The 26,464-nt window shown below is 61.1% G+C and overlaps 2 protein-coding genes across 3 annotated transcripts in view; both read left to right on the forward strand.

Moving 5' to 3' along the window:
* Nucleotides 1–2,184, forward strand: part of LCN9 (lipocalin 9) — a 2,460-nt gene extending 276 nt beyond the window's left edge. Inside the window, exons 2-7 of one of the 2 annotated variants that reach the window (XM_073890066.1) lie at nt 164–300; nt 445–518; nt 861–971; nt 1,249–1,350; nt 1,494–1,541; nt 2,014–2,184. In XM_073890066.1, the coding sequence (XP_073746167.1) occupies nt 164–300; nt 445–518; nt 861–971; nt 1,249–1,350; nt 1,494–1,519 (450 nt within the window). In that variant the 3' untranslated portion in view covers nt 1,520–1,541; nt 2,014–2,184. Of the gene's footprint in view, nt 1–163; nt 519–860; nt 972–1,248; nt 1,351–1,493; nt 1,542–2,013 lie in introns of both variants that reach the window. The other variant, XM_073890065.1, reaches the window with a different exon arrangement.
* A 12,365-nt stretch (nt 2,185–14,549) lies between these two features.
* Nucleotides 14,550–17,244, forward strand: LOC112814592 (minor allergen Can f 2). The gene is given in 7 exon segments (XM_073890094.1): nt 14,550–14,645; nt 15,367–15,491; nt 15,991–16,021; nt 16,023–16,065; nt 16,384–16,494; nt 17,014–17,115; nt 17,219–17,244. Coding segments are annotated over 7 exon segments (534 nt in total).
* The last annotated feature ends 9,220 nt before the right edge of the window (nt 17,245–26,464 follow it).

The following is a 26,464-nucleotide window of genomic DNA, read 5'->3' on the forward strand; positions in this document are numbered from 1 at the left end:
GGGCAGAGGGGTCCCTGGGCAGGCAGGGAGGACCCTGGGAGGGCAGGGAGGGAAGGACCCTGGTTGGGAGCCATACACCCAGGGGCCCGGCCCCAGGAAGGAGGCACCAAGAAGTGCCAGGGCTGCCACCCAGTCTCCCTGCCCACTGGGGCCTTGTCTACAGGTTTCGGGGGTCTGGTATTCAGTGTCCATGGCGTCCGATGACATGAAGCGGATCGAGGAAAATGGGGACCTGAGGGTCTTCATACGGAATATTGAAAGCTTGAAAGACGGCGGACTGAGGTTCCATTTCCTGTTCATGTGCGTGCCGCCCGTCTCAGCCAGGACTGGGGAGGATGGGTGTCCCTCCCTCCCCCACCCTGTAGAGCGGGAGGGCAGGGCTGCACCCTGGGGTCGGGCTTGGGGTGCGGGTCGGCTGCCCGACATCACCCCCGCCGGTTTCAGGGTGCACGGGGAGTGCGTGCAGGTGGCCATGGTCTGCGAGAGAACAGAGAGGGACGGCGAGTACGCGGTCAGTTGTAAGTGCACGGGTGTCTCCCCGGCTGGCGGCAGCGCGCTCCCCTTCCTCAGGGCCTTGGCCGTCTCCTGGTGAGCTCTGACTTAGGGCATCTTACGGGGCCCTGTGACAGCTTGACCGTGCCGTGAGAGGCCCGGCCTGGCCCGGGGCCCCAGGGAGGCAGGTGCGCCCTCCCCTGAGCATGCACTGTTCTACCAACAATGCCCAGGGACCTCTGCCGGTGGCGTCCCCCTCGCGCCAAGGGCCACCAGCGCACCACCACACAGCACAGCCAGTGCACAACCCGTGGGGGCCGGGGGCTGGCAGGGGCCGGGGGGCCGCTCTGAGCCGAGTCTCCACACAGATGAAGGCGACAATAAGGTGTTCCTGTTGGAGACTGATTATAAACTGTACATCACCTTCCATCTCCGGAACATCAGAAACGGGACAGACACCAACGTGCTGGCACTCTATGGTACCACCTCCTGACCCCTCCCATCTGCCGGGGGGGAGGCTGGCCAGGCCCCTGGGGGACCCCCTCCTCTGGGCCACACACGAGGCTCCCACCTGCCTGTCTATACACGGTCAAGTCACGTCGTGGGCTGTGGGGGACCCCCACCTGGCACAGCCCCTGTCTCTGCTCAGGGCACCCCCGTTCGGCCCTGGCACTGCCCGAGTCCCCCTGAGACCTCCTCTGCACACCGACCCGAGCAAGCAGTGAGGGACCCCAGCTCCTGCTGTTCTGTCCTCAGGACGGGTGCCGAACCTGAGTCCCAGCTTCCTGAACAGATTTGAAAAAGTCTGCAGAAAGTACGGACTGGGTCCACAGAACATCATCAGCCTGAGCAACCAAAGTAGGCCCCACCACCTTCTGCACCAGCAGCCTTGGGCCGGGAGGGCCTGGGGCAGGGGTGTTCCAGGGAGCCCCAGGGTCTCAGGGCTGGGGGATGGAGACCCCGGTGAGGCTCCATCTGAGAGCCAAGCTCTGTCTTCCCAGATACCTGTTTCAAATACAAGAAGTAGAGGAACCCGCCCAGGCCTTTTGGTGCGTGAGCTTCGTGGGGGGTTGGGGGGGCCGGTGGGGCAGCACAGGGTGCTGTGGGAGGAAGCTGGGTGCAGGCGTGGGGCCGCTTCTGCAAACCCATCCCTCCCCGTGCCTTCTGGGGTGGTAGCGTCCGAGCACACATATCAATGTCCTGGGGCCACCGTAACTACTGGCCACGGACTGCGAGCTTTATCACCACAGAATTCACTCCTCCCAGCTCTGGAGCCCAGAGCCCGAGGTCAAGGGGGTGGGGCCGCACTCCTACCAGAGACTCTCCCAGCGTCTACAGGCTCCACACACCCCTGGGCCTGTGGCCGCACCTCCAGTCTCTGCCCCTGTGTTCACACGGCTTCTGCTCTGTGTCTGGGTCTCTCTTCTTCCTCCTCGTATAAGGAAACTTGTCACTATATTTGGGGCCACTGGATAATCCAAGATGATCTCATTTCAAGATTCTCACCTTTTTTTTAAAAAGATTTTATTTATTTATTTGAGAGCGAGAGAGAGGACAAGCACAGGGAGCATCAGGTAGAGGCAGAGGGAGAAGCAGGCCCCCCACTGGGCAGAGAGCCTGACATGGAACTCGATCCCAGGACCCTGAGATCATGACCCGAGCTGAAGGCAGACGCGTCACCGACTGAGCCACCCAGGCGCCCCTCAAGATTCTCACCTTAATCACATCTGCAAAGACCCTTTTTCCAAATAAGATCACACCCACAGGTTCTGGAGGCCAGGACTGGAACATGCACATATTTGGGGGGCCCCACTCGGCCCCCAGTTTCCTTCTCTGAGCTGTCCTCCTTCCTCAGGGGCCAGCCGTGTCCCAGTGACGCTCACCCCCCACCCACGCTTCCCGGGGACCGGCCCTCCACAGTGGCCTCCTCTGAGAGGCGAGGACCCCACGGCACCTCCGGGAGGGGCGCGAGGTGGAAGGCGGTGACCCCCATCCCCCTCAGCAGCTGGGACACAGGACCCCTGCCGCGCCCCATGTTTGTGGGTACATGGAGAGTTCCCACTAGTCCACGGTTCATCCATTCGTGGGGGAGAAGTGCTTGCCCCTTGGATATTCATCCCGGAAATATGGAAACGAGCCCACGAACACCTGTAGGCAAACGCCCACAGCAGCCGTGCTCACGGCCCCCGGCCCGGAGACGGCCCCACGCGCCCCGTGGAGGAACGGCTGAACACAGTGGTCCCCGCGCCTCGGGACGCGGCTCGGCGTGCACGGGAAGGAGCTTGATGGTCTCAAGGCGGCGGTGCCGAGTGATAGCTGCCAACCCCAAAAAGTGACACTTTACCATTGCTTTGGCCCAACAGTCTCGAAAACCACAGAAACAGAGAACCACTCTGTGATTTCCAGGGCTTAGGGGTGGGGAGGGGGTGCGGCCTGAAGGGGGGTCCCCACGAATCTGGACTATGGTGGAGGGTGTGGGAGCCTGCACGCACCAGGAAAAGTGCGTGCCTGTAGATGCACACTCACCCGCTCCCCGCAGCGCAGGCGAGCTAGGCGGCAGGGGTTGGGGGTGGCGCCAGGGTCCGCGTCCGGGGGGACGGCGGGCCGGACGGTGGCTTCGGGAGGACAGGTGAAGGGCACCAGGGGTCTCTTGACTCATTCTCACAGCTGCGTGTGAGTCTACAGTTACCTCAAAATAAAAGGTTAAAAAGAGAGTGTGTGTCTTTCTTTCCAAGGCAGCCCAAAAATGCTAGCAGCAGCCCCCTCGCCACCTCCCCCTCCGCAGGCTCAGCCCCAGGCCCCGCCAGCATCACTGCCCCCTCGATTCCCGCCTGGGCTTGCCTCCGCCTCCCCCACGGCCCCTGAGAACAGGGACCAACCCCCCAGGTGTGCTCGGTAAATGTTTCGCCGGCTGCTGGGCAGCTCCGGGGTGGGCAGCCGGGCAGGGCGAGGAGGGGGCTCTCCTGGCCCCCTCGGCACCCCCAGTCTGAGGAGCAGCTGACCCTGCCCTCTCTCCACAGGGGAGCACGGCCGGAGACCTCCCCACAGCGCCCCCCCGCCGTCCCAGAGATCTCCAGGACGGACACATGGGCTGGACGGCCCTGGCTGGGGTCAGCAGCAGAGGACTGAAAGCCAGCCGCGGATCTCAAGGCGTGCACCCCACAGTCCCTACTCCCGGGGTGCCAGGGGGAACGGGGTCTGCTCGTAACAGCTGAGTCAGGCTGCTGTAGGACCGGGGCTCAGGGTGCTCTGGGCCAGAGAGGGAGAGCTTCGTGCCCCTTCCAAAGGCGCCAGACGCCAGACAGAGCGTGTTGGTCAGGACGGGCAGGGAGCTGGGCCGCACCCCGCACCCCGGCGGCCCGCCCGGCCTCCAGCTCCTGGTCCGGAACCTCAGTCCAGCCTGCTGGGCCGTGGCAAGGGACATGTGGGAAGCTGCCCCCTCGGCGGGGCCCGCGGGTACGGCAGGTCGGCGTTTGGGGATCAGAACGGGGGCTTCGCAGGAGGGATGGTCAGGATTTAGCAGACAGCAGAGACCCCAGGCCCCCCGCTGTCTGAGCCAGGCTCTGGCGCTCAGCATGCTCCTGCAGCCCACCCAACCACAGAGACCCCCAGGTGGACGAGGCAGCAGAAGCAATGTCAGGGAAGCAGGGGGCAGGGCTCAGGGTCAGGGAAGCAGGGGGCAGGGCTCGGGGTCAGGGAAGCAGGGGGCAGGGCTCGGGGTCAGGGAAGCAGGGGGCAGGGCTCAGTGGGGCGCCAGGGAACCGCCAAGAGACCATCATCACTGCTGGTGTTGGGGCAGCCGAGGTCCACCCTTGCGAGGGTGAGTGATTAGGACCTAAGCGGTGAGTCTGGCCTGATCAAAATTAAGCAAGCTTGTTGCAGGAGAGTAAATAGAAAAGTCACCCTGTCGCCCCTCAAACGCCAGTGTGATCCTAGCGGGAAAGTGCTTCTCAGTGTTTGCTGTGGTCCGAAATGCTCTTACTTCCAGCAGAAGGGGCATCAGTTAACCCCTGACAAGCCCTGCCCCCCCTGCTACGGGGCCCCTGTCACATCTCTAGGGGACCGGCTGTCGTGCCCTCGGCCCGGGGGAGAGAGGCCAGGGACCCGGGGCAGGGCGCCAATGCCCCAGGACATGCCCCCCCCCCGCCCACGGTGGCATGAATCCCCGCTGGACCCGACCGCGGCCCAGTGTGAGCGTGGGAAGCCCCAGGTCAGGGCCAGCTCCGGAGTCCGCTCTCTAAGAACAGAGGGATCCGCCTGCATGGCCCTGGCGGTGGGGGGGACAGGAAAAGCTGCTGCCCCCTCCCCGCCCCCAGGGGCACAGGGTGGACAGAGGCTCCCGGGCATGTAGCTGTCTTCTTTCATCTGTCATTGCCCCCCACCCTTCACTGGCTTTCCGGAAGACCGTGTCCTTCCCTCTTGGCCTTAGACAAGAGAAGAAGACGGTCCCCGTGTGGGTTTTACCCAGATCACTGACATGCATAACGCAGACCCGCTGCTTCAGTTCCTACTTCCCCAGAGGCCAGGAAGGGATGGGGCCCCTGGCAGAGGGACCGGCTCCCCGCTTGGGTGAGCCTGAGCGCAGAGGAGACGCCAAGCCAGGCTGGCTGCCCATCCAACACTCTGTCCTTGCCTTCCCAGACACCAAGCCCCTTCCTGGGGGGACTCCATGGTGCCCCGAAGCAGGAACCTGGAAGCGGAGGCCAGCACACCAATGCCTGCCGTTGACTCACCCCTCCGCTGCTATGTCTGAATGTGGGACACTCTCCAGCAGGTGCTGGCTGGGAGGAAGAGGGCCAAGGAGGCAGAGCCTGGCCTCAGATTTCACAGGTCAAGACACGTATGTCCGGGAAAAAGTAGGTTTCGGAAAAAGTGACACCAAGGCAAGAGGTGGGCAAGGTCCCTAACCCCACATGCTGGGCAAAGAAGCGGCCAGTCCTGTTAACTGAATCAGGCGGGTGGCACTGGGTGCTCGTCTGGGGGACGGGGGAGGGCTGGGCAGGGACAGCTCACCCGAACAAAGGTCCCCGTCCTGCATCAACCAGGGTCACCCCAGGCCTGACACCATCCCTGCACCATGCAGGCAGACCCTCCCCTGCCTGTAGGGCCAGGATGGCTCGAGTGCACGTCCAGACCCTGTGCGGACCTGCAGCTCAGGCCAGGCTTCCCCGAGCTGCCACCGCAGCGGGAATACTGGTCTGTGACCCTCGCCTTGTGCGCACGCATCTGCCCTGTGCCTGCCTCGTGTGCTTGGTAAAGCCCTCTGGAACCGGGAATTTTTCAATTATCCCCAAGACCTGAGCCCGGAATCACATCCTCCGCCAGAGAGCTATGGGCACGATGCTTGGCAGTCCGGAAAGAACGGGGCACGGCTGAGCATGGCGGGCAGGGACAGGAACAGATGCCGGAGCCAACGCCGGGCCAGGGGGACCCGGGCTAGGGCAGCACGCACCCGGCCCGCTGCCTCGTTCCTTGGGAGAGGTCTCTGCCACCTCACCCAGGACACCGGGGCTCACAGTGTAGACAGGGGTTGTGGGGGTCCCCTGTCTACAGAGAGTGGCCTGGGAGGGTCCAGGACAGGAGCCCTGCCCTTCCCAAGGTCACCCGCACTCGAATCTCTCCCACTGTTATAGGGTCTCGTTCCCTCAGCGTCCGCAGTTCTGGGTCGTGCCGCTTTGAGGCAGGAAGAGGTAGACCAGACGAAGGGTGGCGGGCAGCAGGGCGAGGTTTATTGAGCGCTGAAAGCTCCTGGAAGGGGAGGAGACCCGAGAGGGTCGCCGTTCTCACACTCGGGGGTCTTCAGAAGCTCTTTCCAGGAACCATCCTAAGCAGTCTGAGAGTGGCCCCCCGGGGACTGGCCGCTAAGGTATGCCCATCAGGGCTTTGATCGCGGCCCTGGCTACTAGCAGGTTATTGTTCAACTGCCTCAACCTGTGACACTGAACATTGTTTGATGGTTCATTGTTTTGTTTCGGGATGTTTTGCAGAAGTCACTCCCACAGAGGCTGCTAGACAGGATGCTCTTGTGGTCTGGTCTAAGCTGTCCCAGCTTCCTGTTTTCTTGTTGGGGACCCTGACCCTGACTCCCTCAGCACCCAGTTGACTCCTAACACCACCAGCCCCCTGCTCTGCCCCTCTACCCGGGGAGACCGTGGACCAGAGCCAGGCTCTGGCTGAAGCAGCGAGGACAGATTTCCCAGGCAGTAGCCAAGGGGGCGCACCGTGGCTGAACTCCCCGTCCAGAGGCGACTGGGCCTTCGAGGTGGGAGTGAGACCAGGGAGAGGGACAACGGGGCTCCGGCAGAGTCAGGGAGTTGGAGATGTACCGAAGGTGGGAGGTCGCGGTGCGTGTGACCAGGCCATCTTGGGTTGCTGGCAGACGGGGCCCGCCTCGGGTGCTGGCTGGCGCTTGGTGGGGCTAGGGTCATCCCAGGAATGCGGGCTTCTCTGTTCTTGTCCATGTCTTCAAAGGCCAAGGTTGAGGCCTCGCCGAGAGAAAGCTCAGAGGAGGTGACTAGAGTCTGGCCCCACCCCCCGTATTCCCAGCCCAGCCAGCAGCGCCTGCCAGGACAAAATCCAAAAGTGGGAACAGGACAGGTGTCCTGGGGGACACAGCACAGAAGCGGGAGGGTTAGGCCACAGCGGACTGGATCCCTCATCTGGGGGTGAACGTGGTAGCCTAGTCACCCCAAGGCTCTCCGAGGCCCCCGTGCACATCCCAGGCAGTTCCGTGATTCTGGTTCTCCGGCGGCGCTCAACCCTGAATCGTGGAGAGCTCTGGGCCGCTTTTTCTTCCTATTACCCTCGGTATTAGATCAGGAGTCCTCTCCAGTGGGCAGAACACCATGTCACCGACCCCCAGCGGCCCCCAGGGGCTCATGCAGACACTGGTCTCCACCTCCCGTTGCGTTACATTTACAACTGGATCCCCCTGCTGCGTTCCCAAGCCTCAGGGAGGCGTCTGTGCTCCTGGTGCGCGGACCCATGGGCAGCGAGCGCTGCTGTGCGGCCCGCCACTCCTCCGCTGATGGCCCGCGCACGGCCAGTGCTCTGTGCCCCGCACCTGCTGTGGGAACGTCCGTGCTGGTGCACGCGGCTCTGGTTCACTCCGTGTCGCTCTGCGGCTTTCCTTGTTTCAGCTCCAATTCGCCACACTGGGAATGCCTGGGGGGCTCCTCGGTTGAGCGACTGACTCCTGATTTGGGCTCAGGTCGTGATCTCAGGGTCGTGAGATTGAGCCCCACACGCTCAGCATGGGGTCTGCTTGTCTCCCTCTGCCCCTCCCCCTCTAATAAATAAATAAATCTCTAAGATACTCTCTCTAATAAATAAATAAGTCTCTCTAATAAATAAATAAATCTCTAAAAAAAATACGCCACATTGGATGCATCTGTCTCCCTGGTGGCGATGGTTTGGGGTGCCCCCAACCCCCGGGTCGCTCAGGCCCAGTCCCTCAGGTGAGAAACCACAGCTCGTTGTCTGCACTCGCCCTGACGCCCAGCAGGTGGAAGGTGCGTCTGTGGGTTCTCTTCCTCCTCTGGGGGCTCCCCATTCAGATTCCTTGCCCCTTTCTCAGTCTGTGGGTTTTCTCCCTGCTGATTCTTAAGTCTCTCTTTTGCACACAGATCCGACTTTGCTCCCCTGGGCGGCAGGTCCCTCCTGGGCTGTGAGCCGCCTCTTGTGCCTCCCCTTGTCCATGAAGCTTGTGTGCTCGGTGCTGCCTCCACCCTCCCTTCCCTCCTGGCACTTAGGGCAGGCAGCCTGGCATCCCGCAGGTGCGGGACCCTGGACCAGACTCCGCCGCCTCCCAGCCGTGTGGCCGTGGGCACGGCCCTTGGCCTCAGTTTCCACAGCTGCAAACTGTGGGTGAGGACCCCTGCACCATAAGGTCATCGTGACCAGGATCACACCAGCGACTCGAACGGCTGGTGGTTCTTGCGGCCGTCGGGATGCAGGGGGGCGGCCCAGGAGCTCTGCAGGCCGTGTCTGCCGGGCCATCACGGCACACTCTCAGCACTGCCAGGAGGCGGGCACACAAATGCCCCAACTGAACAATCGATTGCGGAGTCTCTGCTCTGAGCCAGGAGCGAATCCCCGGGTCCACCCTCCCCCAAGGCCAGGGGACAGCCGGGGGCTGATGCTCCAAATCCGGGATAGGCAGAGTTGAGGCTGCCTACCAGGAGCTGGCCCCCTCCATGTTGTTCTTAAAGACTGACATTTCAAACCCAGCGTGCTGTCGGTGCCAGAAGCACCTAACAGGGCCAGGTTTGGACAGTGGGCCGAAGGGCAACCTTGGCCAGGCCTGCGGAGAGAGGTAGCCTCTGGGAGGCAGGGAAGGCCACGTTGTCAGGATCCCTGTCAGACCAGCTTGCAGGACCCTCGGCCCCTGAGGCCCAGGCCCACCCGTGGCCTCTGCATCACTAGCTCCCTGAGCCCGACCTGCAACCACTGAATTCAGTTTTGTAAGGTGCGTGGAGCTCAGCATTCCAGAATGAATGTGGCATGCAGGGAGCTGGTGTCAGGGGACTCCAGGCTAGTGGGAAGAGTCCTGGGGTAGTGACCCTGCATGGCGGGGCCAGGGGTCAAGGTCATGACACAGGGAAAAGGGTGGGCAGATGCATCAGCCCCAGCCCCTCTACCTCACCCACAGACCTAAGTCCCCAGAGGCACGAATATGGCCTCCTTACCCTCCATTTCCCCAGCCCCAAGCCCATCACAGGCCCCGGAAGCTAATGCAAGAGGTTTGGTGAATGCGGGTGGGTGGTCTCACACATGGCATCACGGCCCCGCACCCCCAGCTTGGAGGGCCACCTCGAGGTTTCCAGGCTGAGGCCCGGCTGACGGGTGCAGCCAGAGCTGGGCCCAGAAGAGAAAGACAAACGATGCACACGGGACAGCATGTGGGAGGGTCCCTCAAGTCGGGACCACCGACGGCACGTGGGGATGCAGGAGAGGAAGGAGGGCCGAGCTCAGGCCCCTGGGACAGGACCGCCCGTCAGCACACCGCAGGATGCCCCAGCGGCCGGCCACGCCCACGCTGAAATACGGTTTGTGGTCAGTCAGAAGTGGCGGTTTAACTGGGGTCCTGCATGGCCTTGGGCAGGGAAGACCATGGCGAGGGGCCCGGCAAGGGATGGGCCGGCTGGGCACTCCCGCAGCCACCCTGTCACACCCCCTCCCCCCAGCAGACTCCAGCCCAGGACACACACACGAGCCTGGAGCTGCCCTCGGCGCCCTTCCCTCCAGCCTGGGTGCAGGAAACGGAGCTCGGGGTCCCATGAGCGGCCACACGACAGGCCACACGGGCCTGGGGACTCAGACAGCGCCGCCACTTCACCTCGCTCCCTTCCGTCTTCAGACAAGCTGGTCCCTGCTCCTCTCAGGGGGCTTCTGCCCCTGGCAGCCAGGCCCTATGACACCTGAGCATCCTTCAAAGTCGCCATGGCTACAGGCTCCTTCTGAGCAGCGTCACTGAGGCCACCATGGGTGGCTGTCCCCGGCAGGTGCTGGGACGTTGCCAGGAACGCTGGGGGAAGAGGGGCTCTCAGAAGACCAGCTACCGGCTGCACTGGTCAGACCCCTCGGCCTGACATGAGGCTGTCCCTCATGACTGTCCTCAGACGGACTGAACCTGGGGGCATCCACCTCCTGGCAGGAGGAGGAAGGGGGGCAGGCTCGGGTGTTTGCGGGCCGGCAGTAGATTCCGGCCACCACAGCCCCACGTCCCAGGAGGCTGAGGGTCAGGGGCTGCCCGAGCTGTGGGGAGGGACAGGGGCCTGGCTCTCCCCTGCGCTGTCCTGGACATTAGTCCATTCCATTCTTTCTCCAGAAGCCCCATGAGATGGACGCGGTGCTCGGAAAGTCAGAGCCCCATGCAGGGCTTGCCCGGGCCTCCCTGCTGGGAAGTGGCCACACTGGAGGTTCATCTCTCATGGGACGTGATGCTGGGACCCGGGGCCAGGCTGATGGACCCAGCAGTGCCGAGCACTTGCCAGCCCCAAACGTGTGCTGATGCCGACAAGGTCCCTTCTGCTCGAGGCATCTGGAACGGAACTCCCAGGTTCCCCCAAACCCCAACCATCCAGTTGCTCAGGACAGTAGGTCAGCATCATCCTCTGGCCTCCTGCTCCCATACCCCTCTGCCAATCCCCCCGCAGGTCTCTGACTCCTCAAAACAGAACCCCACCTCTCACCACCTGCTCCGAGGCTCCCCCGTGCCGGCCAGCCCCTCCTCATGCCTGGATTCTCACAGGGCCCCCCGGCTGGTCACTCCGTGTGTCCTCTCCGCCCACTGGCTACAGCGTCCCTGTTAAGACGGGAGTCTGTGTCCTGCTTCCCGTAACGTGGGGCGGCGGCAATGGGACCAGCCCCACCACACACAGAGGTAATAACTAGTCTGGGTAAGACACCAACAACCATCTAAAGGCACGGGACAGGGACCATGTTGGAAGGAGAGAGAGTACTGGATGAGGTGCCATATAGCTCTTTTCCTTCTTTTCTTTTCTTTTCTTTTTTTTTTTTAACAGCTTTCTGTGTGAGCACAGGCCCCACTCAGCTGAGGCTGGGTGGCCAACACGCAGACACAAACTCCCAATCTTCTGGCTTGAAGAACCTGGGAACAAAGTTGGAGGCAGCCCGAGCCACAAGCACGGACAGGGGTGTCCCGGGAAGGAGGGTGAGCTCTGAACCCGCACTTGAGCCCCGGGCGCCTCTCTGCATGCCCGGGACAGACCGTGCAGCCAGCAGGCCTGGGAGGAAGGAAGGGACATTTCTGTCGCAGCAAACACACTGCTCAAAGTCTGAATCCAGCCAAGGACACTGACGGCTGAAAACTCTCGAGAGGAACAAGATAGGATCCAGAATCTAAATCACACCATTCATGGCGTCCCGGGTACAATCCCAAAGCAGCAAATACACAAAGGGCAAGCCCATGCTCAGAAAGCAGGTGCCGGAGCAACCAGACCAGACATTTAAGCAACTGTGGCAAAGATTCGTGTTCAAGGACATAAAGGAAAAATACGCTCCTAAGGAATGAAAACAAGGGACAGCTCAGAGAGAAGTAACAGCTCTAAGAGGAAACAAACAGAAATCCCAGAACTCACTGTACACACATCAGATTAGAAACTCCCTGGACGGTAGCGTGGAGACATAAGAAGTCGGTGAACTTGAAGACAGAGCTGTAGAAACTGTCCAGTCTAAAAACCAGAGGAGAAAGATTGGGGGGCGGGGCGCGGCATGAGCAGCACATCAGCCAATCTGTGTGACGATACTGAAGGCCTGCTATTTCACTGGAGTTCCAAGGCAGAGAAGGGAAGGACGTGGGGGACACATTTAAAGAAATAATGGATGTAAAAACAAATCCCAAATTTGGCAAAAGATGGGAATTGGTCGATTCTAGAACCCCAGAACCCTCGGCGGAAGCAGCACAGAGAAAGTGCCCCCAGGTACACCTGCTAACAAACACCTGTCTCGCGTGACTCGTTGGGGACCCAAAACAATCGGGGAGCAGTGACGTCTCATCAGAAACAATGCGGGACACAGAACACGGACCAGCACCAACAAAGGCTGGGAGAAAAAACAAACATAAACCAGGACTCTAATCTGGTCCTTCGAGCATGAAGGTAAAGTGAGAGCTCACTGGGTCGTGTCCGCACTCTGCTCCTGCCTCACTGCGGGGCCCCAGGGGAGCCCTCGGACCTCGCTCCTGCTGCCCTGTCCCGGCCCCAGGGCTCACTGCGCCCGCCCTGCCCTCCCCCTGCCCTCAACCCTCCCCCGCTTTGCTCCCCCCCTCTGCTCACAGGTCACGTTCTCAGGTGGACTTTGCCTTTCAACACAGACCCAGAAAGGCTCCCCAACTTTGTGTCTTCCTTGTATAGTCCCCTCCATAGAATGCAGCATTTGTAACGCCCCCCCATCGCATCCTGATGTGTCCGACCCCAGGCGGCAGGTGCAGGCCTCCGGTTGGCGGGGTTTCCTGCGGGCAAACACAGGCGCTCCGCAAATCTGGCCAAAACAAAGGAATGAGCACCTATAGTTTCTGGAATCTGTGAAGATTAAGAAAGCCAATAATTCCTTCTGATGTCTGCCTGCAAGGTTTTCACCGCGGATGTGCACCAAGAGCGGAAGATCTTGCCACTGAGGAGGCGCGTGAGCTCAGGCTGGGTTCCCCTTCTGTGCACGGCGTGGCGCCCGTGGGGGGACCGAGAGAGCACCTTCTGGAGCCCTCAGCTCCGCGGGCGGCGCTGGGGACATGTGCAGAGCCGGGCCGGCTGTAACAAGCTCCCACGGACTGGGCGGCTGAGAAGCCCGTTCTCTCGCGGTTGTGGAGGCCAGAAGTCCCCCATCAAGACCAGTGGTGATGGTTCCTTCGGGCGGCTCTTTTGGAGGACCCACCCCAGGCGTCTCCCAGCCTCTGCAGATGCCGGCGATCCTGGGCTGGTCGACGCCTCCCTCCCCCCCACGCGCCTGTGTCCCGGGTCCCTCTTCCTGTACAGACACCTGGCGCATTGCATTTACAGTCCACCCTACCCCAGCATGACCTCATCTTCATTACATCTGCAAAGGCCACATTCCCAAATAAGGTCACATTCTGAGATCCCGGGGGTTAGGACTTCCACGTATCTTTTGGGGGGACATTGTTTGACCCCCAGCAGCCCCCCAGACGGTCTGCACTCCTGACTCTATCACCTCCCAGCTGCCATCAGTAGGGATGAACACGCAGCTCATGGCAATGTTGGGAGATCAGCGGTGACAGCCGTGGGGGGATGAGCCAAACCTGGGGGTCAGTGGTCACCATGGGATCCTGACCCTGGGAGAGGCAGGCCTGCTTCATGGGACCTTCTCAGCCCAGCTCTGGGGGCAGGGGCGGGGCTGTCCTGAGTGCTGGAGCAGAACCCAGGCCCTGTGACTCTCTGCAACCCAGTCAGGAAGGCTGGGTAGGGGGCTCCCTAGGGAAAAACGCTGCACAGTCCCCCCCAGTCCTCAGGTCTGGGCAGAAGGCATGGGACGGCAGCTACAGGACCGTGGGCTCTGGGAGCAGGGGGCAGTACAGGTGCTGGGGGGGGGGGGGGGGGGGCAGGAACAAAGTGCTACACACGGGAGTTTAAACAAGAGATTTCCTCTCTCCCAGTTGGGAGGCCAGAAGCCTGGGCCTGAGATGTGGGCCTGGCTATTCCCACTGAAGGATCTGTCCCGGGCCTCTCTCCGCTCCTGGGGGCAGCAAATCCCCAGTCTTCGCTCGGCTTCTCCTTGTGCGAATCTCGTGCCCCATTACCCCCGGTTCACGAGGACACCAGTCATCCTGGGTCAGGGCCCCACTCCAAGCATGATGTCATCTGAACTCATGACATCTGTAATGATGCTAGTTTCAAATAAGGTCACATTCTGAGGTCCTGGGGGTTGGGACCTCCATATACATATCTGGGGGGGATCACAATTCAGGCCCTGACAGACTTCAGTCACTGTCCTCGGCCTGCAGGAGGCTGCGGGTTCCCAGGGACCTGCAGGACCCATCGAAACAGGGGCTCCCTTGGTGCCTGCACCCCACGGCTCAACCCCGGGGGCCCCTGGTGCCTGCACCCCACGGCTCAACCTCGGGGGCCCCTGGTGCCTGCACCCCACGGCTCAACCCCGGGGGCCCCTGGTGCCTGCACCCCACGGCTCAACCCCGGGGGCCCCTGCTCACAGCCCCTGTTTGCCAGCTGCGCCCTGGCAATGTGGCAGCACGGAGGGTACGCCAAGGTGACTCCAGCACCTTTCGGCCCAGGAAGTTGGCCCAGCCCAGCGCTGATTGTTGATTTTGGAAATTGTATGGGAACATGACATTTTTGAGGTCCAAAGCAACGGAAAAGAGAATACACAAAAGCTGGCTAACGTTAAGATCAACATTAAGACATGAGCATTAAGAGTCTCCACTTGCCCTGCAGGGACGGGGCAGGAGCTCTTGCTACATGACCTCGGCCCCAACCACGTGGCTATATAGACAGGCCACGGGGCCTGGTCACCAGAGCCTGCAAGTCCCCAGCTGTCTCCAAACCCAGATAGACGGTGCCACGGACATGCAGCTCCTACTGCTGACCGTAGGCCTGGCACTGGTCTGTGGCCTCCAGGCTCAGGAGGACAGCTAGGAGGAGCCCCAGGAGAGGCTGCAGGAGGTGAGCACAGGGGTCCCAGGAGGCCGGGGGCTGGGGGGGTCAAACCCTGAGCGAGCGTCGTGGATGGTGGGTGGCCTGCCCCTGGCTGAGGCAGAGGCCTTCTGGGGGTTGTCCAGGGAGCAGGACTGCGGTTAGAATCGTGGCCCCAGGCAGCCAGATGCCCCCCATCTGAGTCTGTGCAAGGAAGCAGGCTGAGAGGCCTATGCTCCAGGGTCAGCCCTGTCCCACACCACTGGGTGCCACCGCCCTTGGCAGACCACAGAGAGACCCAGCCCGAGGGTCAGGAGCCTAGACGGGAGGGCCTCTAAGCCCAGGACCGGAGCCTAGACACCACTCTTGGTGACTTGTAAATGAGCCGCAGGGCAAGTCCATGGTGGGGGGGCCCGTGCGGGAGTCCAAAGGCAGCGTTGGGGGCTGGAGCGCTTGCCATGGTCTTGGAAGGCGCCCCGAGCTCAGTCCAGAAGGGAGTAAAGCATCCCCTGGGGCTGAGGGGGCAAGTGCAGGGCACAGGGTCCATGAGGCCAGAAGCCTGGACACGCTGGCTGCTCCCCTGGCCTGAGAAGGGGCCAGTGCCGCACACGGGGACTGTCCTTGAATCCGCCGGCCGCACCAGCAGCACAGGGCCTTCCTGGGAGCCATGGGAGCGGGCGCCGGGCACGGAGGTGGGGCGCCTGAGGAGGGCAGGGTCCAGGCCTCACCCTGTCTTCTTGCGGCCCCACAGCTGTCTGGAATCTGGCACCCCGCCGCCCTGGCCTCCAACAACTCAGCTCTGATCAGGCCCGGCAGGCACTTCATCAACACCATTAGCATGAAGGATGGCAACCCGCATGTGGAGACCCTCATACCGTGGGTGCAGGGCGCCAGGGGCTTCGGGCGCGGCGCAGGAGCTGGGTGGACTGGGCCAGCCCCAGGGAGGGCACAGGGACGCTGCTCCACAGGGGAAGCATCAGAGGTCTGATTCCAGACCCCTTGCGCTGTGTGGCCCGGGCCACCATGCTGCCCCCTCTAGGCACGGGGTCCCAAGCACTGGGACCGGGGCTTGTGCAGGTCAGGACGGGTGTGTGTGTGCAGGGGGGGGGGGGGGGTGCTGCCATCACTGGTGCGTTCCCCCAGCTGCTGCTGCTAACGCCAGCATCCAGGCATCCAAGGAGGCCAGAGCCTGGAGGTGCAGCCCAGGAGCAAGGAGGACCAAGGTCACCTTCAAGGGGATCGAATGGATGCATGTGCCAAACTCCTAGAAGCCCACAGGGAAGGCAGTGACTGTCACTGTGGGCAAATTATACTTTCATTTAAAACGCGGAAAGGGGCAGGCAGACAGAGTAAACCCACCTGCTTCTGTCTGCAGGCAGGAAGGCCGGTGTGAGAAAGTCTCCCTCAACAGCGTTCAAGACTGACACCAACAACAAATTCAGCCTGGAGAGTAAGTGTGTGCGGGCAACAGGTCTGCTGAGGGCATGGCCCCACTCGGCGGTTGGCTCTTGGGCTTAGAGCCCCGTGGCAAGGAGCCGGCAGCTCCACGCCTAAGGGGTGTGCAGGCATCGGGACTCGGGCCCCCAGCCCGGCTCGCAGGGGACAGAGCCCACTCCTGCACCCAGGTCCCCACGATGCTGGGCAGGATACGGTGCACTGGCCCTGTGCGCAGAAAGTGGACAGGTGTCCCCCCCCCAGGTGGGCCTGCAGTCACCCCACCGGGCGGCCACCCACCTCCCAGCCTGCATCTCCCCAGTGTCCTCCACAGTTTGGGGACACAATGATTTCCACCTGGAGGAGGTACAGCCCAAGACCTACCTGATTCTCTACATGACCAACCGGTACAATGATGTGACCAGCCTGGTGGCCAACCTGATGCGTACATAGGGTCTCCTCCAGGAAACGAGGCCCCAGAGCCACCCTCACAGGCAGGACGCAGGTCTAGCCAGCACGTGGGGAGAGGGGCCTGTTGCCCCCCCAGCAGCAGAGGGCTAAACAGGTCTGGGGAGGTCAGGGACCAGACCCTGGCTGAAGGCTCCGGCCACAGCCACGCTCCTGCTCAGCCTCACCCACTGCGGCCCCAGGCCCCGCTCACATCTGCACACACTCGCTCACACGGCCCTCTCACCAGGACCATCCCGGGACCAGGGCTCAACCTCCATGCTGCTTTGGGCAAGGGGAAGAAGGGACAGTCACCACCTCCTAGGTCATCCCAAGGGAAAGAGGGGTCTCTCTCTTCTCCCTACACCAGCCCCGATTTCCCACCAAGACACAGACTCCCCTCTCGGTCCCAGAGAGCATGGCACCCTGACACCCCCACAGCATCCGATGCCCCCAGGACCCTGCCCCCCACCCCCCCACGGCACCAGGCAGGCCCCACCTCCCATGTCCCCCACAGTCCGGGACCCCAGCACACAGAAGGACTTCCTGCAGGCATTCGAGTCCGTCTGTGAAGCCCTCGGCCTGCACAAGGATCAGATTGTGGCTCTGGACACTGACGGTGAGGCCCACTGCTCTCCCACGCCCTCAGGTCCCCTCGGGTCCCCTCGGGTCAGCGGCCACCCAGCGGGGGGGGCTCACTCCAGATCACTATGCCCCCTCAGATCACTGCCAGAGTTTCAGAGACTAGGGCCATTGGCCCCGCACAGGTGAGTGGTGCCGCCCTAGAGCTGGGCCCGTAGGCTTGTCCACGGCCTGAGCTACAGGGGGGGGCCTGGGAGATGGATGGAGCCCCCACCACAGCCCCTGAGCTGCCTTTCAGAGCCCAGGCCTGCCCCCTACCCCCTGTGCTGTCCCTTCCCCGATCCCCGCCCCTGTGTGCAGGGCCAAGAGGGGTCTCGCCTGCATGGGGACTCAGACCTGCGGGTTCGGGGCTCTCTGCTCAGCAACCCCTCTCCCCTCCGCAAACCCTCCAGGGATTCCACCAAGAACACCCGCCCTCACCTGTGTGTGCGGCCCTATCCGGCCCTGTCCCTGCTCCCTGCCCGGCCAGGCTCCGCGGCCACGCACCCCACCCAGCCCCATGCTGTGGTCCCCCCTTGCACAATAAAGGATGTTCCTTTTAAAAGATGACTGCTGGGCCAGTCAAACTTGTCAAGGGGTCGTTTCTTCTGGGGCTGCAGAAATGAGCAAAGGAAAAGACAAACCATCCTCCCTAATCAGAACGTGTGAGCAGAAGGAGCCAGTGCCCTCCCCAAAGCTGATGCCCACAGAACTCACCCACAAACTGTTGCCAAGTGACAAGGAACATGTTCATTACAGTCTCACCCTTTCAAGTGTGCGAACATGCATCCATTAGGACTCTTGGCTGGAAATAACAGAAAATCTTACGCACACTTCAGCAGTGCATGGACTATGCTGGCTCTTACACATGAAAGGGGCTGAGGCAGGACTGCTTGCAGGTATGGCTGTATCAAGGGGCAGAAGAGCCATATTCCTCTGTCTCTTGCCTCTTTTCTTTCTTTCCTTGTTGGCTCCATTCTCCAGATGCCCACATGGCTGCCAGCAGCCACAGACCACCACCCCCTTCCTCGAGATACAGTGTAATGAGCTCATACTTCTTTCCAAAGTCCCTGCAGAGGCCTCTGCACTGCAGCCCACAGGCCTGCCCAGGTCCTGGCCCCACCTGTGTTCATCTCCAAATGGAGAGAGGTGATGCTTTTATGCTTCTCAGTGGCCAGGCCTGAGTCACGTGTCTTCCCTAGAGTCAGGGGTGGGGGCGGCTTCACCCAAAGCCCACGATCTAAGAAAAGAGACGGTGGTCCTCATGAGGATGTGCTTGGCGGGCGGGGGATGGAGGCATGAGTCCCGACTGGGTCCACACCACACGGGCTGCAACCTCTGTCTCATGCCTCCTCCTAGTGATGTGACTGCACCACCATCCCCCAAACACCCTGACCCCCCAGGGCCCAACCAGGGCCCCGGTCACAGTGCCTGCTCCAGGTCCGACGGGTGGGCGGCTCCTCTCATCAAGGGAGAGGAAAAATCTGGAGGACCCCTCCATGAGTGAGAATGAGGGCAAGCTCCTTAAGTCTGCCCTCCTGGTGGGAGTGGGGCCAGCGGACCACCCGGGGATACTGTCCGAAGATGCACAAGGAGGGGCTCCGGCCCGGCAGAAAGCGAGGGCTCCCCCCTCTGCTGGGACGCTGGGGCTATCCCCTCAGAGCACAAGGCAAAGGCTGCCCGGCTGCCCTTCCTGCGTGGGCACTCTGCCCCGCAGCTGCGACAAAGTCCTCCCTGTGGACTCTGCTTCGGGGCCACACCACGGGCCAGCTCCCAAAGCAGTGCACAAAGACTACAGAGAAGCAATTCACCGAAGAAAAAATTCAAATAGCCAATAAAAATACACATACACTTAAGCTCCCTAGCAGAGAAACACTAATTAAAGCAATAAGGCAAGCTATTTGTCTACCATCAGCTCGGCAAAAATTAAGGAAAACTCAACAGCAATTTACAGTATTTTGAATGAACGGCAGCTGCCGAGTTGGACACAGGCACGTTCTTTGAGCCAGAAGCCCTGCCCGAAAGGGGAAACGGTCCTACAGAACGGCCTCCACTTAGAGATGCCAAAGCGATTCCAAGGCACTCTCCCCGTCGCTTGAGAAGGTTCAGGCAAATGAAGACCAGGGCAAAGGAAAGGGAGGGTGGTGCGCAGGGAGACAAGGCCGAGAACTCTCTGAGATGGGCCGAGACCTGAAGACAGCCCCGTGCCGCCCGTCCGGGAGACGAGCTGCCCAGAGGGAACTCAGGAGGGACCGCACCCCCACGGGGCCGGAGGAGGGTCTCAGCGGGCAGGAAAAACCAGGGCAGCAGGGACGCAGACGCGAGAAAGTTATGACAAGACAAACGTGAAACCAAATCAAAGATGAAACACGGCCGCTCACTTTGTATTAATGATCTTTTTTATCATTTGTTGCGTATAAGGCACCACGAACTGTGACCAGAGCTTCAGAAACAGGGCGCGCTGGTGGGGCCTGGCAGTGGTGAGGCGCTAGGCTGGCCTCGGGCCTCTCCCCGAAAGCAAGCGAAGGCCAAGGCCCGAGGAGGTCAGGTGGACCTGCACGCCGGATCCAGGAACATCACCAGACAAGCATCGGGGACGTTGGGACCAATGCCCAGCCGGGGTGTCTGCTAACTCTCCTCCCTCGAGGGACTGACAGCAAACACAGCCATCTGCGTGGGGCCAAGGCTACCCACGCACACCCAAAGGATGCCAGGCCACGTACAGCCTGGACCACAGCGGGAGAGGAGGCCGGACGCAGCCCCCAAGTCATGCCAGTGACCAGGGGTGGGGGCACTGGGGTGTGAGGCTCACTTGTGTGCACACGGTCAAGGAGAGTGAAGGGCTTTGCTCCCGGGAAGCCGGAGAACGGGAAGGGGCGGGGGTTACCCACAACAATCCCAGAGCCCCTGGGGACGACAGCTTGGGGGAAATGTAACAAGTGGGGCCAGGGACAGCATCCTGGGTGGGAAAGAGTGAACTAGACGGGGAGCTCCCCTGGGCCCTTGAGAAGACTGTGGAGGGTGAAGGGGTGGTTGGTCTGTGGTCTGGGGTGCAGCAAGCGCCTGGTCGGCCCCCCCACCAATGACAGCCCACCCTGCGGCCATGCCCCAGGTCCCGAGTCCCTTTCCCACACTCACAGCCCCTCCCACACCGGGAGCCAGGTTGGAAGAGCTCACTGACTCTGTTTCCCTACACATTACACGGCTGCCAGCCTGCCAGTCACACCCAGCTGCCCGGAGCGCTCATGGATTCCGGAGCAAGAACCCGACACGCTGGGCATGGGGCAGGACGAAGCACTTGGTGTCCCCCGCAGAGCTCTGCCCTGCGGGGACCGGGCACCAGCTACCGCTCTTCAAGAAGTCAACACGCTCCCCACTGGTGCTGAGAAGCTCAGCATGGACGCTGAACCCGCCCCAGGGTTGGCTGGAGCCACTGGGGAACCCCGGGCCTAGGAAGGGCCCTCTGGACCTACCTCCTGCCATCCAGGCCCCAGGGGGCCGTGCAGAGCTCAGGGCGCCCCCGGGACCACGAGCAAGAACAAGGTGGAGGTGGGGACCGGGAGCCCCACAGAGGCTGGGCCCCAGCAGATGCTCCCACCCCACATGGAGGATGTTGGGTGCTGGGGGCCACGGGCTCTGCATCCACCAGGCGACCCCTGGCCTCTGCCTCGGGCACCTCTGCCAAGCTCTGGAGGTCAGAAGTCCGAGGTCGGTCTCTGGCAAGGGGCCAGCAGAGCCACACTCCCTCCAGAGGCTCCCAGGAGGATCCGTGTCCTTACCTGCTTCTAGAGCGGCATTTCTGCCTTTGTGGCCCTTCCTCCTCCTTCAAGCCAGGAGTAAAGCATTGTCAACGCCCCCCCACAGGCAAATTCTTCCTTTTGTGTCAAATACCCCACTGTTTCTCCATTCTAAAGGCCCTTGCAGTTCCGTTTAGAGCCTAGTGAGTGACTAGGAAGACCCGCCCCCCCACCAGGATGCCTAATGTACTCCCATCCACAAAGACAACTGTTCCACGTAAGGTCACATCCACGCGGGGACCTGCCATCTCTGCAGTAACGGCTGGGACAGTGAGACAGAGCAAGCACAGATGCAGGTGTGAGTAAAAATGACTGAGGGTGTATCCACGGAACACCACACTCAGCAAGGCACACAGAGCACCTGTCCCTCAGGGACACGGGGCACCGACGCCCCTGGCCCACACACACCAGGGCTTGCATCACAACGTACAAGCCTCAGCACATTTCAGAGAACCGAAATCATGCAAGACGAATCCTTTTTCTCTTTTGTTGCTAAATTTTTTCCACGGAACGGTTGATCATACTGCAATTTAAGGGGGAAAAAAATCAAGTTACGTACATCCAACAGAGCTCACAGGCAGGATCTCTAAAGAACTCCAACAAATCAACAGCAAAAAGCAAACCAGCCAATTAAAAAAAAAAAAAAAAAAACAGGCAGCAAAGGGGAACAGGCACTTCACAAAAGATGTGTACATGCGTGGCCGACAAGTCCACGGAAAGGTGCTCAGCATCGTGAGTCATCAGAGACGCTAAGCAAAGCCAAGGTGTCCTGCTGCTTCCCACCCACAAAACAGCTAAAATTAAGGGCTGACTCATCCAAGGCTGACAACAATGTGAAGCAAGAACTCTCCAATGTGGTCAGTGGGGATGCAACGTAGCCCAGTACTTGGGGGAGTTTGGGGAGTTTTTAATAACATTGGAAGCACACCTGCTCGTGACCCAGCAATTCTGCTCCTAAACATTTCAGGAAATACTTGGGTTTTTATTTAGTATTTAGTACAGAGTATTTGTTTAGCATTTAGTACTATTTTGTACTTAGCACCTAAATAAATGGGATTACAAGTTACCAAAAGACCTGGACAGGTAACAGCCCAAAGCCAGAAGGAACCCAAAATGTCCACTGAGAGCAGAGCAGACGGATGACCCACGGGCCGGCCCCACACAGGATGCTATGTGGGGGGAAATAAACCAACACAACCCTACAGGGGACATGGACCACAGCCGTAAGCAAGGACCCCACATGCCTGCAGGTGGTTATGACATCACACACACACACACACACTTCCGCTACGGGTGGGAACATAAAATGGTGAGGCTGCCATGGGAAATGGTGGCAGTTTCCCAACAAATGAAGCCCAGAACCACACCGTGGCCCAGCAATTCCACTTTTGGGCAGAGCCCCCGCTAGAGCTGAAAGCTGGGACTCCGACACCCGTGTGTGAGCAGCACAACTCAGCACAGCCAGAGGGTAGACAGGGCCAGGGAGCGGATCAACACCATACAGCATGGAAGAAGGACATTCTGACATGTGCCATGACACACACGAGCCTTAAACACATTCTGCTCAGGGACATAAGCCACGAGCCTTAAACACATTCTGCTCAGGGACATAAGCCAGCCCACGAAAGGTCAAATCCCGTAGGGCTCCATTTATGTGCGGGCCCTATAGCGTGGTCGTATTCATGGAGACAGAGCGGGCGGTGGGGGCTGGGGCAGGGGACGGGGGGGCTTCCTGGGGACAGAGTTCCAGTTTGGGAAGAGCAGAAAGTTCTGGAGACGGATGGGGGGGCCAGCGGCCCACCCTGGCGCGTGTACCCGGCACCACGGAGCTGTGTGCTTCAAACAGTTACGAGGGCATATCTTCTGTGATGTAGATGCGACCACAATAAAAATAAATTCATTCAAAAGTCACGTGGGTGAATCTTACATATTTCACCAAAAACAACTGGATACAAAAAAGTGTGCTCTGTAGGACACCATTTTTCTCGACTCCAAAACCAACAAAATGAAAAATAAGGTGCTAGGGACACACGGTGGGTGGGAGGAGGTGCTTCCAGGGATTTAGGGTAGGGTCACACTGGCAGGGGTGCTCAGTGGTGGGGCAGGCGCGGGAAGACTAGCATCGCCTGAGACAGCTGCTTCAGTGACCAGGCTGGCTGAACCACGGGAGCCACTCTGCATCTTGGCGGTAAGTGTTCATAACGAAAAGCTAACGTCCAGCTTCTTCGCCAGACACATCCACCGGGCCAGTGCCACCGGCGCCCTGTGGGTGTGCAGGTGCTTCAAGGACAGAGCAGTGTCAGAAGTCACTCTGGGAGGATGGCCAGCAAGTGCAGGGTATGTACCCCCCATCCCGAGATGCCTCACTAGACGGGGGATACCCAGCTGCAGACTTGAGCCCGGGCTCACGACAGGCGGGCGGGTGACACTCGGCAGCCCTGCAGGGCGGGATGAGTAAAGGGCACCTGAGGGCTCTGGATTCTGTTCGCCCAAAAGATGAGGGACTGGGAGAGCCCCAGGGGCCGAAAGTGCAGGGCCACTGCAGTGACCACCTGCGGGAGAGCCACGGCCAGCCCCTGGCTGAGCCCCTACCCCGGGCGTCAGCCCCCTGGCTCCCGTGAAGCTGGGCTGTGCCCCCCCACAGCTAGCAGCTGCCCCGCGTTCCCGGTCCTGCCCCGGCGTGGTGACCTCCACACAGCCTAGAAGGCAGATGATGCAGAGTGGACACATGGACACAAAGTGCGCGGTCAGCGCCCACGGCTGACTGAGGTCACCTGGGCCCTGGGACAAGAACGAAGACGTCCTGCCACGAGGACAAAGAATGCAAAGCGTGTGACCTGCTGGTCCCAGGCCAGAGGCCTCGGAACCGGTCGGCTCCAGGAAGAGGCCACCAGGACACCAGCTCTTGTTTTTGTAAATTAGCATCTCGGGCACGTCTGTTGATGTGCCATCTGCCACGGCCGCCCTGGGCCCCGGGGAACAGTAACTGCTGCCGGGGGCCGGGCCGGGAAGGACCCTTCTGGGAAGGGCCCTCACCATCGGGTCCCCGACAAGGATGCCCAGGCAGAGAGCGGGGCGACGGGGGCTGAAGGCTCCGCGTCTGGGCCGCACCTGTGCCCTGGTCTGCGACAGGTCGAGGTGCCCATGACTTCCTCAAGGGGCCGTTGACACAAGGGTGGCTGGGAGCCAGTGTTCCAGAAGCACGCTAGCCTGACCAGGAGGCCTGTCTGGGATTGACAATGAGGACGGAGGCAGTCAGCTGAGCCGCGGAGTAAGGCAGGGACAGTGGTGGGGTCCTGACTTGTCACCGTCGCTCATGGCATGACCTTGAGTGGCCTGCCCACTTCATGTCTACATCTATAAAGACAAGAAAGAGCTCGGCAAGCCAACACGCAGGGCACACGCAGCCCGACCCGGCACAAGCCCAGTGGGTTAGCCTCCTGGGGCCACCACACACGACTGAAACGTGCTCTCCGCCCCCCACAAGCCCGCAGTCTGGAGGCCAGAGAGCCAAGCTCTGGGTGTCCGCGGCACCGAGCACTTCCAAGGCTCTGAGGGAGAACCTGCCCCTTGCCTCTCCCAGGCATGGTGGAGCCCGTGTCCCCGGCTTGCTGCTGCGAGCCTCCACCTCCCCTGGCTCATCCCTCCGTGTCACATGTGAGCCTCTGTCTCTCCACCCATCACTGGATTCAGGGCCCACCCTAATCCAGGATGATTTTATGTCAAGCCTTACCTTAATTCCATCTGCAAAGACACTTACCTCAAATAAGGTCACATTCTGAGGTTTGGATGGATATGAATTTTGGGGAGATCCTATTCAGCCCCACTCAGGAAAAGCTGTGCATGCCCTATAACTCTGCCAGGAGGGGCCAGTGCTCACCTGAATGGGGGGCACAGGTGAGGGTCCTCAGTACCCACCTGTCAGAACATGGCCATTCCTGAGCAGGGAGGACCCCAGTCCAGGGGTCCAGCAAAGGACTTTTCCTCGGCCACTTGCAGCACCTCGGCTCGGGCCTGGGCCCCCACTCTTTGCTCCTGGAGCTGCAGGTGTCTTGAAGCCTAACCTGTGCCAAGTGAGGGCCTCCTCACCCCCACCAGGATCTCAGGGGAGTGGGAAGGAGATGGGCAACCACAGGTCACAGAGAGACACCTGGGCAGCCACTCCAAAGTTGGGGGATAAAGACCCCAAGAAGCGAGGCATCCTAAAGACAGTAGCCAGTATCGTGCAAGAACATGCCCCCAAAATGCTTTCCGAATTGAAACACAGAACCCAAGACCCTAGCCTTCCAGACTCTCAATTTGGGGAGTGTCTTGGAAGCCCAACCCCACCTCCATGGCCCTGCTCAGCCCACCCCTTCCAGGAGGCAGGGGGCCTCTCCCTGAAGGAGTAGAATGCGACCGAGTCCCTTTTCTTGCATTTAACCTCCAAGCAATGAGCCAACTGCCCTGTTTCTACCATAAGCTCCTCTGCGAGGCATGGAGGGTGCCCCCAACCCGTCTCCAGTTCTCCCAGTTCCGGGCATCCCCAGGGTCACTTTGCCCAAGTGACTCACAAAGACTGCTGTCCACAAACTTTCTTTCCCTCTGCCATGCAGCCAGCAAGGTCCCAGGTGGCCAGGTGTAAGGACTGAGGTCACCCCCGAGGAGGCCCCTGCTGGCCCCCGCCGGCCCCTGCCAGGCAAGCAGTGTGACCAAAAACAAGCTGCAGAGTTAAACCCTGGGACGCAGGCTGGCCGCCACCGCAGCACCCCTCCGTCCCGGGGACGGCTGCCCGCCACTGCCTTCCTCCCCCTGGTTTGTGGGGTCAGCACCAGCACGTGCTGCCCCACGGCTGATTGCCCCTGAAATGCCCGGGTGCCCATGCTGAGCACAGCGGGAACAGTGGCAGGGGCAGCCTCGGCCATCACCTTGTGAGCTGCTCCCTGAGGGCCCTGGGCGGGCTCCCCGCCTCACTCCACCTGCACCCCCAGGAGGGCTCGTGCTGCCCCCGCACGTGACCTCCCTGAGCCTGCAAACTTGCCGGGCCTTCCCCTGCACCTCTTCATTCAGAACAAAGGTAGGAGAGTGCCCACAACAGGAGAGACTCCAATGACACCCCGTGTCCTCACAGGCATGGCTGGGGGGCCCCTCTCATGCCAGCCGGCTGGGGAGGCACCTGGCACTCCGGGGGGCTCTGGTGGGTGGTGGCTGCTCTGTGGGGTGCGGGTCGCCGTGGCAACTGTGAAATCCGAGCACCAGACGCCTCCTGCCCTCCCGAGGACAGCCAGCACCACGGTTCCGTCCCTGGACTTCGGAGTGGAGAGCGTTGGGACGCAGGGCGCCTGTGGGCACATACCTAGCAGGGCATCAGCCACGTCCAGGGGCTCTGGCAGGCCGTGCAGCTGGCCTTCTAAGGGCTCTGGACCCACCGACCTCCCTGCTGCAGAGCATCCAAGTTCATGCTGGTTCCCATCCTCACTACTACTGGTGTGGCCACTTCATTTCCAGCCATTCTGGGGCGCTAGGGGCAGGGGGTGTCGAGAATCTCGTATAATTCCCCTTCCCTGGTTA

Source organism: Callorhinus ursinus, unplaced genomic scaffold, assembly GCF_003265705.2.
Source record: "Callorhinus ursinus isolate GAN/ISIS: 27379988/994484 unplaced genomic scaffold, GSC_fseal_2.0 scaffold126, whole genome shotgun sequence".
Taxonomy (NCBI): Eukaryota; Metazoa; Chordata; class Mammalia; order Carnivora; family Otariidae; genus Callorhinus; species Callorhinus ursinus.